The 14,177-nt window shown below is 49.3% G+C and overlaps 1 protein-coding gene across 1 annotated transcript in view; it reads left to right on the forward strand.

Moving 5' to 3' along the window:
• COL4A1 (collagen type IV alpha 1 chain) overlaps positions 1-12,795 on the forward strand; it is a 154,758-nt gene extending 141,963 nt beyond the window's left edge. The window contains exons 48-52 of the mRNA XM_060636698.3: positions 807-1,019; positions 2,234-2,411; positions 6,710-6,824; positions 8,806-8,978; positions 11,287-12,795. Of these exons, the coding sequence (XP_060492681.3) occupies positions 807-1,019; positions 2,234-2,411; positions 6,710-6,824; positions 8,806-8,978; positions 11,287-11,368 (761 nt within the window). The 3' untranslated portion in view covers positions 11,369-12,795. The remainder of the gene's footprint in view (positions 1-806; positions 1,020-2,233; positions 2,412-6,709; positions 6,825-8,805; positions 8,979-11,286) is intronic.
• Positions 12,796-14,177: the final 1,382 nt, after the last annotated feature.

A 14,177-nucleotide genomic window follows, 5' to 3' on the forward strand; every position in this document is an offset into this window, starting at 1 on the left:
TCTGTGTGTGTGTGTGTGTGTGTGTGTGTGTGTGTGTGTGTGTGTAACAGCAAATAAGCTCATCTAGAAGAGGTAAAGTTGTCATTTTTTCCGTGTGGAGAGACAGATGTTGATCTAAGCCAGTGATTTCCAGATGTTGTTAGAAGATGGCCAGCAGCGACGGCCTGGGGCTTCCTGTGGTGGGGGTGGGGGGCAGGCTGCAGCCACAGAAATTGTGTATCAGCAGTGGACAGGAGGGGTGGATGACGATGCCGGTGGTGGCCGAGAGGCCACCATCCGGCATGAAATGCAGTCGGTGTGCTGCCCAAGGAAGCGGACACTCCGCTGTCCCATGTTGACTGAGATGGTAAAGGCTGAGGCCTCCACTGGAAGGGCGGGGGGGGGGGCCGGGGGGGGGGGGCCCAGCCCAGCAGGAGGCCAGCCAGCAGTGTTGCAGACAGCGTAGCTACCGAGGGGATGGGGAAGGACGCGCCCTCACTACCCTGTGTCCTTGCGCGGTGCTGGGCTGCCGTGGCAGGAAGCCACCTTTTAAAAGGAGTTTTTTTTTCTAGTAATTCTGTGGTCCTTCCTCCTTGGAGGAGCCCCCAAATGTTGTCTGAATGACACATTCCCTCATATATTCCTTTTCACATATTGTGTTTATATTGGACTCCATTTTCTGAGCGTCTGCTTGGCACCGAGCACCGTGTTTCTCAAGCATCGTGGGGGGGTCCGTGCAAAGGGAAAGAAAGGGGGGCAGCGTGGAGGCGGGTTATCCCAGGGCACCTGTCTGCACCCGGGGAAGCTCACTCCTCTCTGTCTTCCAGGTCCAAGAGGGTTTCCAGGCCCACCAGGTCCCGACGGGTTGCCAGGATCCATGGGTCCCCCAGGCACCCCATCTGTTGATCATGGCTTCCTGGTGACCCGGCACAGTCAGACCACGGACGACCCGCAGTGTCCTCCTGGGACCAAAATTCTTTACCACGGGTACTCCCTGCTCTACGTGCAAGGCAACGAGCGGGCGCACGGCCAGGACTTGGGTGAGACCTCGGGGACGCGTGCATTCATCCAACACAGACTCATGGCGTGCCGAGGCCGGCAGAGCTGTCCCTGGCCCCGCATGTCAGAGCGCCACAGAGACGTCGTTAGCGAGAAGAGGGCCTGGTTCCGCTTCCCTCCCCCCTCACACGACCAACCACCAGCTCAACAGCTGCCTCATTAGCACAGGGAAATGTCAAGGCTGAGTCTCTGAAAGCTTTTAAATTGATAAAACTTTTGATCTGGTCTTCAAACTATCAAGTAGGTCAAGATTTCCGGAATACATGCTTCACAGCTAGTGTCGGTCTTCTTAAAATAGGGCAGCTTTACAGGTGCTCTGGCTAAAACCCGAGCGTGCGCCCCTGTCCTGAGGCTCCAAGCCCCACCCCCGGTGAGTCTCCATGGGACAGCTGTCCGTTGGCTGTCATTTCTCTCGTCCCCACTGGACGTCCTTCACCAAGTTAGTGCAGTGTCACGCACGTTAACCTTTATGGAGGTTGGAAAGAACAAGCCGCCTGTAAGGAGAATCTGCATTTTCGGCAAGATAGTCATTGAAGATATTGTTCAGGGTTACTGTCCGCTGGATCAGGAGCCACGTGATAAATTTCCTTTGGAATTCAGTTTTTTTTTTTTAATTTTTTAGTGGTTATTTATTTTTGAGAGAGAGTGTGTGAGCAGGGCAGGAGCAGAGAGAGAGGGAGACACAGAATCCGAAGCAGGCTCCAGGCTCCGAGCTGTCAGCACAGAGCCCAACACGGGGCTTGAACTCATGAGCAGTGAGATCATGACCTGAGCCAAAGTCGGACGTTTAACCGACCGAGCCACCCAGGCACCCGTTTAAAAAAAATTTTTTTTTTAACGTTTATTTAGTTTTGAGAGAGAGAGAACGTGAGTGGGGTCAGGGCAGAGAGAGAGGGAGACAGAATCCGTAGCAACTTTGGGGTTCAGTTTTATAAAAGATTTTTCTCTACTGATAAACTGGTGTGTTTCCCTTAATCAAAATATCCTACATAATTCTTTATAGGGTTTCTTCTGCCTTGAATCACTTTAAATTTAAGTTAATGCTCATTTACAACCATACTTGCCTGTGTGGTGTATTTACCTCCTTTCTGCCTGTAATTGAAAGCAGTTTTATTTCCACCTTAATGGTTGTGTTGTGCGGAGGCAGACTGATCACAGAGCCGGCACTTGAACCTGTGTCTCCCTGTGGCTGTAGGCACGGCTGGGAGCTGCCTGCGCAAGTTCAGCACGATGCCCTTCCTGTTCTGTAACATCAACAACGTGTGCAACTTCGCCTCCCGAAATGACTACTCCTACTGGCTGTCCACCCCTGAGCCCATGCCCATGTCTATGGCGCCCATCGCCGGTGACAATATCAGACCGTTCATTAGCAGGTGAGTCGGGCACTTGTAGGAGCAGATGTATATAATCGAAGAAGAAAAACTGCTTGTAGTCTAGGCAGAGGTTGTTGCTTCGTTTTTTTTCCCCAAAGCTTTTGAACTGTTGCCAGCTTATTGTTTATGATATCAGAGTTTTGTAATAGAGATCAGACATAAAATCATTTGGTATAAAAGTTATTCTCTCTCTCTTTTTTTTTTTAAGTTTGTTTAGAGAACGGGCGGAGGCAGAGAGAGGGATGGGGAGAGTCTCTAAAGCAGAGAGAGAGTCTCTCTGTGCTATGAGCACAGAGCCTGATGCAGGGATTGAACTCATGAACTGTGAGACTATGACCTGAGCCCAAATCAAGAGTCGGACGCTTAACTGACTGACCCCTGCCCAGGTGTCCCAAGCTGTCCTCTTTCAGAATTACAGTGTGATGCCTTCGAGAGGCAATGCCCAGCTTTGGGGCAGAATTCCTATTCTGTGTGACTCACTGGGGTGGTCTGGTCGCCCTTTCCCCCATGAAGCAACATCCCTGGAGTCCCCAGCAGGCCTGAGAGCAGCATTCTAAACTTTGTTTTCTTAAATAATTATCTCCCCGAGGAGCCTTTTAATATTTTTTTCTTCTGAATCGCCCACCGCTTTGAAATTTAAAAATTTTGTTGTTATTTTAATTGTAGTAAAATAGACATAAAATCAATCATCTTAACCATTTCTTTTTAAAAAATTTTTTTTGGGGGCGCCTGGGTGGCTCAGTCGGTTGAACGTCTGACTTCGGCTCAGGTCACAATCTCGCGGTATGCGAGTTCCAGCCCTGCATCGGGCTTTGTGCTGACTGCTCAGAGCCTGGAGCCTGTTTCAGATTCTGTGTCTCCCTCTCTCTCTGACCCTCCCCCATTCATGTTCTGTCTCTCTCTGTCTCAAAAATAAAATAAAAACGTAAAAAAAAAAATTAAAAAAAATTTTTTTAATGTTTATTTATTTTTGAGAGAGAGAGAGGGAGACACAGAATCTGAAGCAGGCTCCAGGCTCTGAGCTGTCAGCACAGAGCCCAACACGGGGCTCGAACCCACAAACCCTGAAATCATGACCTAAGCCAAAGTCTGGTGCTTAATCGACTGAGCCACCCAGGCGCCCCATCATCTTAACCATTTCTAAGTGCAGAGTTCAGTGGTATTTAATGCAGGAGCTCAAATATGGGTGTGAAGTGTCTCTATGAAACTAATACCGCAGACATTCTGTATATCTGTGCTTTATACACAAAAAGATTATACAGATTTGTTGTATACATAAAAATGTATACCTATCGAGATTTTTTGTACTCCCCACCCCCCCACTAACTTTTGTTTCCTTAGGGTGAATTCCCACTGGCAATTCATGTGTTTGACCAAGCAGCTTGCCAAATGAAGTGCTTTCCACACTAATTAATGTCTGGAGCATGTTTTCAAGTCCCCCAGAGTCTGCCTGATAGGAACTAATACGGGAAATTGGAATTAGTATGACTGAGAAGTGCATGGAGGTCCTATTTTTGTCTCATTCCTTCTAGTTAAAAGCTGATTCCTTAGCTGTACTCAGAACTAATAGAAAAGTGACAAAGGTATGAATTCATGTGACCAAGAAGCCGTTCTGTAGTTTTACTCGTTAACACACTAAGGTAATAAAGGATGAACAGAATAACAAGGCAGGACAAGTTTGCTTCAGGGAGGTGAGAGTGGGGACTAACTTGAGCCTTTCTACGCTCCCTTTAAAGAACCAGGCAGCTTTTGACTATGAAGAAGGGTAAGGCAGGGTCCTGTGGTCAGTGGGAAGAGGGAGCAGGAAGTAAGCGCTGGAACCAGTGCTGGGAGCCCCAGGCCGTGGGGATTTGGGGGAGGATTTCGGGTTCTGGTACCTGTCTCTGGCTCTGCGGTCCTGGCAGATCAGTCTTATTCAGAGACCTGTACCACACGGGACCCCAGGATGGAAGGGCTGGGAGGTGCCCTAATATTAAAATACAAAAACTGTAGATTGACTTACATTAAACTATCTCCTGATAGCTTTTTTGGGTTTGGGTTGTTTTTGTTTTTGTTTTTGGTTTTTAGTTTTTTTTTTTGAGCTGTAAGAAACTTACTTTATGGGTCTTAAAATGGGAAAAAGGTTCTTCACACTTCCGGGCGGCACCTTTCAAAACAGACAGTCGTTTACACATGTCAGCGAGTGCCTGTGACTTTCGCTGTTGAGGCTTTCCACGCTCAGGACCATGTGGGCTGTACCGGAAGGAAAACTAACCACCTTTGTATTTTTGTTCAGCTTCCCTTGGACAACAGGTAGAAAACGATTATTCATGTTTGTTTGCTATTTTACCTCCTTGATAAAACTGACCTTTGACCTCCATTTGCTTGAGGGAAGGGGCTGTGGCATGCGTTTGTGATGTTCCCAAATCACCCTGGGTCTCAGATTTGTTTTCCCCTGTGGCCCCCTCACTTTCAGAAAGACACCCCCCCCCCCCCCCCCCCCCCCCCGCCGCCCTGACAGCATGCTTTGGTGCCCTAGCCCTGTACATTTCAGCCCCTGGCATCTCTGTTACCTGACCCCCAGAGGCTCAGCATGCCGGGACTTTATCAGTCATGTCCTGGAGCTGATCCTGAAACCTGCCCCCCCCCTCCCCCCAGCCTGCTGTCTCACGTTCCCTTTGGAACAGTGCTTCCATTCTGGTCTCTGAGCCCACAAGTTTCCATGGTTACTTTCACCCCGTGGTTGTGTGAAGTCTTGGGCCTTTCGGGTTATTCTGGGGAGGTCCTAAAGCTTAACCTTTCGAAAGAGTTAATAACACAGAATCCTTCCGTTTAAGCAGAAAAGCTGGCAACTTTTCTGCCTTCATCCTGAGAACAGGGCAGACATTTCTGGCTTCGTGTCGACTTGAGTTATCGCACGCTACTGATTGTTTAATTGTTCTGGCGGAAGGGCCACTGTTAGGAGAGCAGGGCTGCTGCGCCCCAGTTCTGGCTCTGACACGCTCTCTGTGGCCTCAGCCTTTGCCGGAATAACCCGGGGGATTCAACCGTCTGAATTTCAAGGGGCTGTCCAGCTCTTCCCGTCTGTGACCCTGTTCCCTTATCCATCTGATGGGGCGGCGTCAGGATGACCTTCTCGACGAGCCCCCCTCCCAAACCCTGAGCCCAGAGAGAGCCTGACATCAAATGCCGTCCGTCTGCCACGCTCTATTTCTGCTTTCCGTGTCAGGCAGACAGATGGTAGCAGATGTACAGGCCAATTTCAGTAACTGTTGTTTAACCGAGGCTTTTAATTCATCTGCATTTGCGTGAATAAAATAGAAAGCTGTGCGCACGCACGCACACACGTCCACGGAAAATCGAATGACTAATTTAGGCCTCTGCCCACTTCTCATCCATTTTCATGCAAATGTTCCGGCATAACTAGGTGTAATTATTAACACCATTTGTAGTCATTCGTCAGCATTGCTAACACTCTGTTCATTTTGTGACTTGAATGTGATTATTTTACTGCTAGTGCTTAATTCTTTTTTCTTGTACAAAACGGTGCCCTGCCATCGAAGGGTTCCCTGAGTTGAGCGGGTCTGAGTCAGAAGATTGTGCGTTGTCTTCATTTGTTCCTGGGTACGGTCCCAGTGGCCAAGTGTCTGGCATCCCAGCTCGGGAAGCTCCTGTCCTAGAGAGGGTTCTTTGGGGGTCACTCGCACTGCAGTGTCCCGCTGTCCATCCCCGCCTGGAACAGACAGGGTCTCGCCACCGGTCTGTTGGCATCGAGTCTGGAGTAAGTCTGAGGCAGGCTCACGTGGACATCCAGCCTCCGATGCATTATTTGTTAGTTCCTCTACGTCACTACATGTATTTCTTAGATCGAAGATGATTCTTAGCTGAAAACAAAGTGCTGAGTTCTGGAAGCTGTAGCACTTGCATTTCACCAACTCTTTCTTCTTAAGTGTTAATTGTGTTTGCTAAAGTCCACGCTCATTGTTGAAAGTTTGGAAAACACTGGAATGCGCAAAGGAGAGAATGAAAGTCAGCGGTCCCTCGGCCCCTCCACCAAAGCAGATGGTTAAACAGCAAGTGTTGGGTGTCTTGGGGATTTATTATTCTAGTACTGAGGTGAGCTTATCAAATCAGTGAGAGTCAGCTGTGGGCGTGTCAGCCGTGTTGTAAGCATGTGGTTGGGTCAGAAAGCAGGAGTGGAGAGGAGGTGTGACAGCACAGGAGAAGAGAACAAACAGGTTTCATCCTGTGCTGTGCTGTCCCTGTCCTGCTGTCCCTGTCCCTGTCCGTGCTCAGGGTCCCTGCTCTGTACCTTCCAGGTGTGCGGTGTGCGAGGCTCCGGCCATGGTGATGGCCGTGCACAGCCAGACCATCCAGATTCCGCAGTGCCCCAGCGGCTGGTCCTCCCTCTGGATTGGCTATTCCTTCGTGATGGTGAGCATTTGGGGAAACTCCCTGCACCCCTGAAGAGCCTCCCGCTAACACCACCACCACCCCCATGCTCCCACCCTCAGTTGGCTGGCTCATGCCGGGCAGGCCTCTCCTCCCTTGCTGGGCCGCCCAGTTCAAAGCATCCCCAGGGGCCTGGCCTGCTCCACTGTGGATGGCAGCTGTTCCTGCACCCGGCCGGAGCCTACCTCCTGCCTCCCGAGGGGCTGCTCCAGAACTAGGTGGCAGGGACACCAGGAGAAGGTTTCCGGGAGTCAGAGCTTCTCCCCAGGAGGAGAGGAGACAGGTGCCCATTCAGGCAGCTCATGCAAGCCTGAAGCAGTGGTGTGCATCGGGCAGAGGCAGCAGGGGCGCTGGCCAGTGTCTGGGAGCGTGAGGACACTCTCCTGCCACTCAGCTGTCCCAGACACCAGGTCCCCGATGTGCCCACCCCTGAAATACCAGTTAACAAAGGAAATATGGCACCTGCTTGTGATCCCATGGTGGCTGGTTACTTTATTTTATTGCCTCAGTTTAAAGAAGTGATTGCATATATGAAGGCTCTGAACCGGTCAGGTCAGGTCAGGTTAGGTCAGGTTGTACCGGGTAAGCCACAGTAAGGGCCCTGCACGGAAACCTTCTGGCTCACCACTAAGCCCCACCCCTCCTCAGTCTCAGGTATGGCCGCCTGGACGTTTTGACCCCCAGATGATCTCTAGCCTATTAGGTATTGACTGGGAAAGTGGCTTCATAACTATTTTCTTCTGCTGCAGTGATCCCAAGTGCAGAAGGTGCCAGAAAAGCGCTTTTAAAGCACTTGTGTCTGTATTCACGTTTGGTTGTGAGATTTCCTGGGTTGATGATGCTTCAGGTAGACTCTTCAACAGGACCAGAGAATTTGCAGCCACCCAGAAAGTTAGTTGCTTTGATGATTCTAAATACTGCATGGTAACTACTTGATTGGGAAAGCCAAAAAGTTAGAACTACAGTGTAGAGAAGTCAAGACACCAGCAGTGATGAGACAGATTGAATGTTTTGCCTGTATAATCATAAGAAATACTCAGCAGAACCTCATGATGACACAAGTAGCCCCTGGCCCAAGGAGTAAAGAGCCTCAGGAAAGCCTTTTGTCCTACGAAGATGTGAAACAATGATTGCCCATAATTTCCCTAAATCAAGAGCAAACTAAAGTAATGGTGTCCCAGGGAACAAGTTCTCCATCACTTCCCAGGCTTAAGGGGCGTTGTGGGGAGGTGGAGGGGCTCTGGCCCCACAGTCTGGAGACCCCTGTTCTTGTCTCAGCTTGGCCTCAAAACTGGGACCATTGTCAGATCCAGAATGTTCTAGCGTCATCCAGTCCTCATCTGGGAATGGAGGGCATTAGCTTTGTCTTCAAAGGGCCCTGAAATTCTCACGTCTGAAATAATAGTCATGGTGGATTTTGGAATGTCTTATCTCATTTGGGGTCATTTATCTTATGGCCCTGGTTTCTGAGCACAGGTAGATCCTACTTGAACCCATTAGACTAAAGTGCATTTTAAGTTACAGCAGTGGTTACTTTTTTTTTCTTCTTATTTAAATGATCTCTCTTTTTAAAGGCAAGTAATGGGTGATTGTTCTTTACCTTATAAAAGGATACATAGCATCCAATGCAGCAAATTCAGGATTTTAATTATCCTCCAGGATGTTGATTAGAAAGCTTGATTTTGCACGTATGGGTTCCAACATCATTTACACATTTTGGCTGTTTCTTCTGTCCCAAGTTAGAGGAGGTGTCAAGTGTTTCAAAAATAATAACTAGGACAGCATTTCTCTAAGTGCTGATGAAGCCGGAGTGGCCATGCCGAGTTAGGGGGCGGCGGCGGCCCCGCTGGGTCCTGTACTGCCCTGTGCCACTCGTGGAGCCCGGACCGGCTTGCAGGCCGTCGGAAGTGCGAGCACTTGGGTGTTCCGGGGATCTGACCCACGGCTCACGTTTGCTCCGCAGCACACCAGTGCTGGTGCCGAAGGTTCTGGCCAAGCCCTGGCATCCCCCGGGTCCTGTCTGGAAGAGTTCAGGAGCGCGCCATTCATCGAGTGCCACGGACGTGGGACTTGCAATTACTACGCGAACGCGTACAGCTTTTGGCTTGCCACGATCGAGAGAAGCGAGATGTTCAAGTAAGTCTGGGCGGCTCTCTCTGCTGGGGCGGGGCCCTCTCTGGTGTCGGGGAGGGGCCTCTCTGCTGGGGTCGGGCCTCTGGTGGGGCAGGGCCTTCTCTGCTGTTGGGGTAGGGCCTGTCTGCTGGGGCGGGGCCTCTCTGGTGTTGGGGCAGAGCCTCTGCTGGGGCGGGGCCTCTCTGCTTTTGGGGCGGGGCCCTCTGTTCTGCTGGGGCGGGGCCTCTCTGCTGTAGGGGTAGGGCCTCTGCTGGGGCGGGGCCTCTCTGCTGCTCAGCCGCCTTTGGGGCTTTCAGTCTTGGTCTTCTGGATGGTTATAAAACTGATTAGGAATGTGTGTTCCACAGGAGGTAATGAATATTCGATTCTGTTCTGTGTGGACAGATAACCGGGTCAGACTTCAAAGGCAGATCTCAAGTTATGGGTTCAGTTCTTCCATTTTTGTAGGTGGCGCCACTACAGTGTAGTTAAAGCAACTGGAGTCTTTAAACAGAGCATTTAAAAATATTTGGGACACCTGGGTGGCTCAGTCAGCTTCTGACTCTTGATTTCTGCTCAGGTCATGGTCTCACAGTTCGTGGGATCGAGCTTTGCGTGGGGCTCAGGGCTCTGACAGCTCAGAGCCTGCTTGGCAATCTCTCTCTCTTTCTCTCCCCCCACCCCTGCTCCTGCCGTCTGTCTCTGCTGCTCCCCTGCTTGCACACACACACACACTCTCTCAAAATAAATAAATTAAACATTTTTAAAAATTCAAAAAATAAAAATATTGCACATTTAACATCGGTGAGAGAGGAAAGGGCAGTATTTGCCTTCTAGCAGTTGTAGTGCTGACTCCAGTGTATGTACAGGGTGAGTTCTGAGGGACGAAGCAGGACTTTATTAAACCCATGCAAATAAACATGAATTTTGGCACAAGTGCAGCTGAAATTGATAGGGAGGACCTTACCTTTCTTTTCTGCTAGCACCACTTCACCTTTATGACAGCTGTCCCAAATGGCTGCTGACCTTGCTGAAGTCAGTGTGGGGCCTGCACGGTGGGGATGGAGGGGAGCACATGATGGTCCTCTGTCCTTTGGCAGCACTGGCCCCATCCCCTGCTGGGGCAGACACGGAGGCTGATGGAGCCCCAATGCTTACTGTTCCTTCCCGAAATAAGTGCTGCTAGCCCCTGGGGACAAGCCTTTCTGCCTTTACCTTTTCAGAGAGAATTTTCTGGAACTCTCTTGTGAGCCCCTCGCTTCCTGGGCTTAGATCATAAAAGACAGAGCAACACACTCTCTGTTTGTAATTCTTTAAGCACCAAAAAAGTACCAGGGACCTAATTCATAGCGTACATGAAACCCTGCAGGCATTTGGAAGCTTGACATCAACTCTCCGGATAAAGCTTAACCATTATCCAAGTGCTGAGCACTCGGCAGGTGTATCAGGTTCTCGGGCTTCCATTATAGGGTTAATAGAACAGCAGCCTGGTACGATGAACTAAAACAAAATTAGATAAGATCCTATTAATTTAAATAATTAGTTTGGGGGCCATATGGTTTTCATAGAAGTTGCTTAGAAGCAGCCTTAATTTGAGGACAAGTTACTTGTTTTCTGTGGCTACCTTTTTAATAGAATTTGGTTAGTGCCAACTTCGGTTCTGACTTCACCCCACTAACGGTCAACTTAAGACAGAATTCCTAGGATCAAAGAGCATTTGGGACACTAACTGTCTTCCCCTCTGGCCTCCAGTCCGACCACCTGCATAGAAATCTGGCAAAAGCTTATGAAAGTATTTCGAGGTCTGGTTAATTGTTCCAGATTCATTGCTCATCACACCCTTCAACCAATGTTTAATGAGCTCTCCCTCTGTGTGTGAAGGGTCACAGAGAAGAGCACCTTCCTCCCTGGGAGGAGCGAGTGGTCTGGTCAAGGAGAAAGGCTGGAGTGGGAAAGTCACAGTCCAAGGAGGCTGTGCGGTAACCTGGGAGTGGCTCAGACTTTAGAGCCCAACAGGCTCGGGATGGCTGTGGCTGTGCCCTCACCTGGGCATGCAATTGGGCCTCCACCAGCCTCACGGCTGCGCATGGGGGTGAACGTGATGTCGTGCACGGCCCCTGTCCCTCCCCGCACTGTGAGGGCGGGTGACACCCAGTGCGGTGCCCACTAGGTCAGGACGAGCAGTGGTCGCTGCTTGTCATGGGCTGGGCCCACCCCCTTCATCCGGCCCCTCGGGAGAGGGGGGAGCTCCAGGAAAGGCGGGGGCTGCTGAGGGGCTCGCCTGCCTTGTGGAGCAGCAGCGCTGATGGCTGGTTTCTGGGTTGCCTTGTAGGAAGCCCACGCCGTCCACCTTGAAGGCGGGGGAGCTGCGCACACACGTCAGCCGTTGCCAAGTCTGTATGAGAAGAACATAATGAAACCCGGCCCTCAGCTAACGTACAACATGGTGCTACTCCCTCCTCTCCCCCTTCTCTTGTTAACAGCAACGAACCCTAGAAATATATCCTGTGTACCTCACTGTCCAGTATGAAAGCCGTAAAGTGCCTTATAGGAATTTGCCTAACTAGCACACCCCGCTTCGGTGGCCTCTACTCGCTGAAGGAGAAACAAAGAGCATGATAAGCTGTCATAGTGACGCACCAAATGGCACTTTTGATGAAATAAAAGTGTAAGTCTGTTCTTGAAGCCAATGCACTGATGCGTGAAGTACGAACTCCATCAGAAAACCAAAGGGTGCTAGCAGGTGCGCGGGGCCTTCCGTTGTGTCTGAACGCCTGTGTCCACTCTTGTGTTGGGACAGGTGCATTCCCTCCCCCCGGATGGGATGTTTGTTTACGTCACCGTCAAGCTGTTTCCAAGCGCAGGTCCCTGGGCCCGTACACGAGTGGGTCCCGAGAGAACAGTGTTCCGGGCCTGCTGATGGAATGGCTCAGCCGCCGAATCTTCCAACCCCCAGACGTAAATGTAGGTCTTTCTGCTCTGTGTGGTACTATGCAGCTGCTTGTGCAGAAATCACAAATTTCCTGTGGAATAAAGATGGTCCAAAAGTAGGCGGAAATTAAATATATATATTATTTTAGTAATTTATATAGATGTCAGCGATTAGGTCAAAGGTTTGTTTCATTTCCACTGTTAAAATAAAGCTTACGTAGTTTCTTCCTTGAAAAGACTGTGTTGTCCTTTCACATAGATTTTTAAACACCCGGGTGTTGAATGTGACACGTCCCGTTTTCGTTGTTCACCTCCAAACCAAAACGCGTGTATCGCCAAAGCCAAACCCAGGTCCACGAGCGCGGCGTCTGCTCCAGTGAAACATGTACTCTGAGCTTATTGTTTGTATTCTGTATTAAATGTCTTCAGGGTTTTAAACACTAATCACAACCGAATGACCTGACTTCAGAACCAGCAAAACCGTAAAAGGCCTTCGTTTACTTCGTATTCGTCGTTCTGCGGCCTGGTGTGCAAAACAGCTCATTTGAACCCTAGTATCAGTATTCCCCCCGTGTAAGTGCCTCCGGGTGGCTTGCTCGCTCCGGCGAGCTGCGTGCAGACGTCAGCAGGGAGCGGACGGATCACAGGAGAGCAGGATTGACCACTGGCAATGACCTTGCACTGTCAATGCGAGGCAATGACCTTGCGCCAAAAGTCTCCAACACGGTTTTAAGACTACTAAGGCCTTTTATGTAATTTCTTTACATGTGTATTTCTTACAAATTCAAATTTGTAATAAAACTATTTGTATAAAAATTAAGCTTTTATTAATTTGTTGCTAGTATTGCCACAGAAACATTAAAAGTTACTGCACCGGCCACTAATAAATTTGTAAGCGCTGCATGCCTTAGATCATTTTTATTTTGCAGTTATTCCAAATGAGAGCCAGACTGGGTGTGATTTACAGAAATTGCTACAAAGAAAAAACCGATTGATCTTCTTCACCTTTCCTCCCTCCCTCCCTTCTGTCCATCCATCCATCCACCCACCCATCCATGCACTCATTGTATGTGTACCAAGGATTTGCCACTCTTCAAATCCCAGTTAGATACAAGATAAACAGATAAACAGATATGAACAACATACATTTCCAGCCACTAAAAGTAAGATTCGGTAGGGATTAGCACCGAGATTGTGGTTATGCAACGATAGGTGCATAAGTCTTACTTAAAGTTGGAAAGAAGATGCCAGATTCTTTAAACTTGGTTAAAACATGATCCCTGAAAATGAGTCTGACCCTGTGTGTCCAAGAAAAAGATCTAGGGGCTCCCGGGTGGCTCAGTCAGTTGAGCATCCGACTCTTGATTATGGCTCAGGTCGTGATCTCACAGTTCATGGGTTTGAGCCCCACATGGGGCTCTGTGCTGACAGCGTAGAGCCTACTTGGGATTCTCTCTCTCTCTCTCTCTCTCTCTCTCTCTCTGCCCCTCCCCCAACTCTCTCTCTCTCTCAATAAGTATATAAACTTAAAAAAAAAAGAAAGGAAAAGCTCTAAATATTGCAACGTTCTGGGCTGTCGTACCTGCCATTGCTGTAGTGAGGAAGATATGGGACAGTGTGAATGTGACTTCCCATGCTTGATCAGGAAACATCATTCAAGGTGTAGGTTCAGTCACCTCCCACCTATCTGTGATAAAACTGGTGAGAAGGAAGGGTTCATTTGCTTCCCTTGATGCATGGGATTGTGCAGAACACTGAAACCATCAGGCTGGGTTCTTACTGAAGGAACAGATGTGGCGGCCATTGGGAGAGTTTGTTTCTGTGTCTAAAACTGATTGATTATAATTTTTTTTTAACGTTTATTTATTTTTGAGACAGAGAGAGACAGAGCATGAATGGGGGAGGGGCAGAGAGAGAGGGAGACACAGAACCGGAAGCAGGCTCCAGGCTCTGAGCCATCAGCCCAGAGCCCGCGGGGCTCGAACTCACGGACCGCGAGATCGTGACCTGAGCTGAAGTCGGGCGATTAACCGACTGAGCCACCCAGGCGCCCCTAAAACTGATTGATTATAAATCACTAGTTACTAGATACAGGTGTGTATAGATGGGAAAGTGCAAAGAAGATGATAATGACACCTTGGATCCCAACATTCAGATCCTGTGCATTTTTATTTTTTAAATGTTTATTAATTTTGAGAGAGAGAGAGAGAGAGAGAGAGAGAATCCCGACTCGGGGCTCGACCACACAAACCAGGAGATCATGACCTGAGCTGAAATCAAGAGTCAGACACT

The sequence above is a fragment of the Panthera onca genome, chromosome A1 (assembly GCF_046562875.1).
Source record: "Panthera onca isolate mPanOnc1 chromosome A1, mPanOnc1 haplotype 2, whole genome shotgun sequence".
In the NCBI taxonomy this organism is placed as follows: Eukaryota; Metazoa; Chordata; class Mammalia; order Carnivora; family Felidae; genus Panthera; species Panthera onca.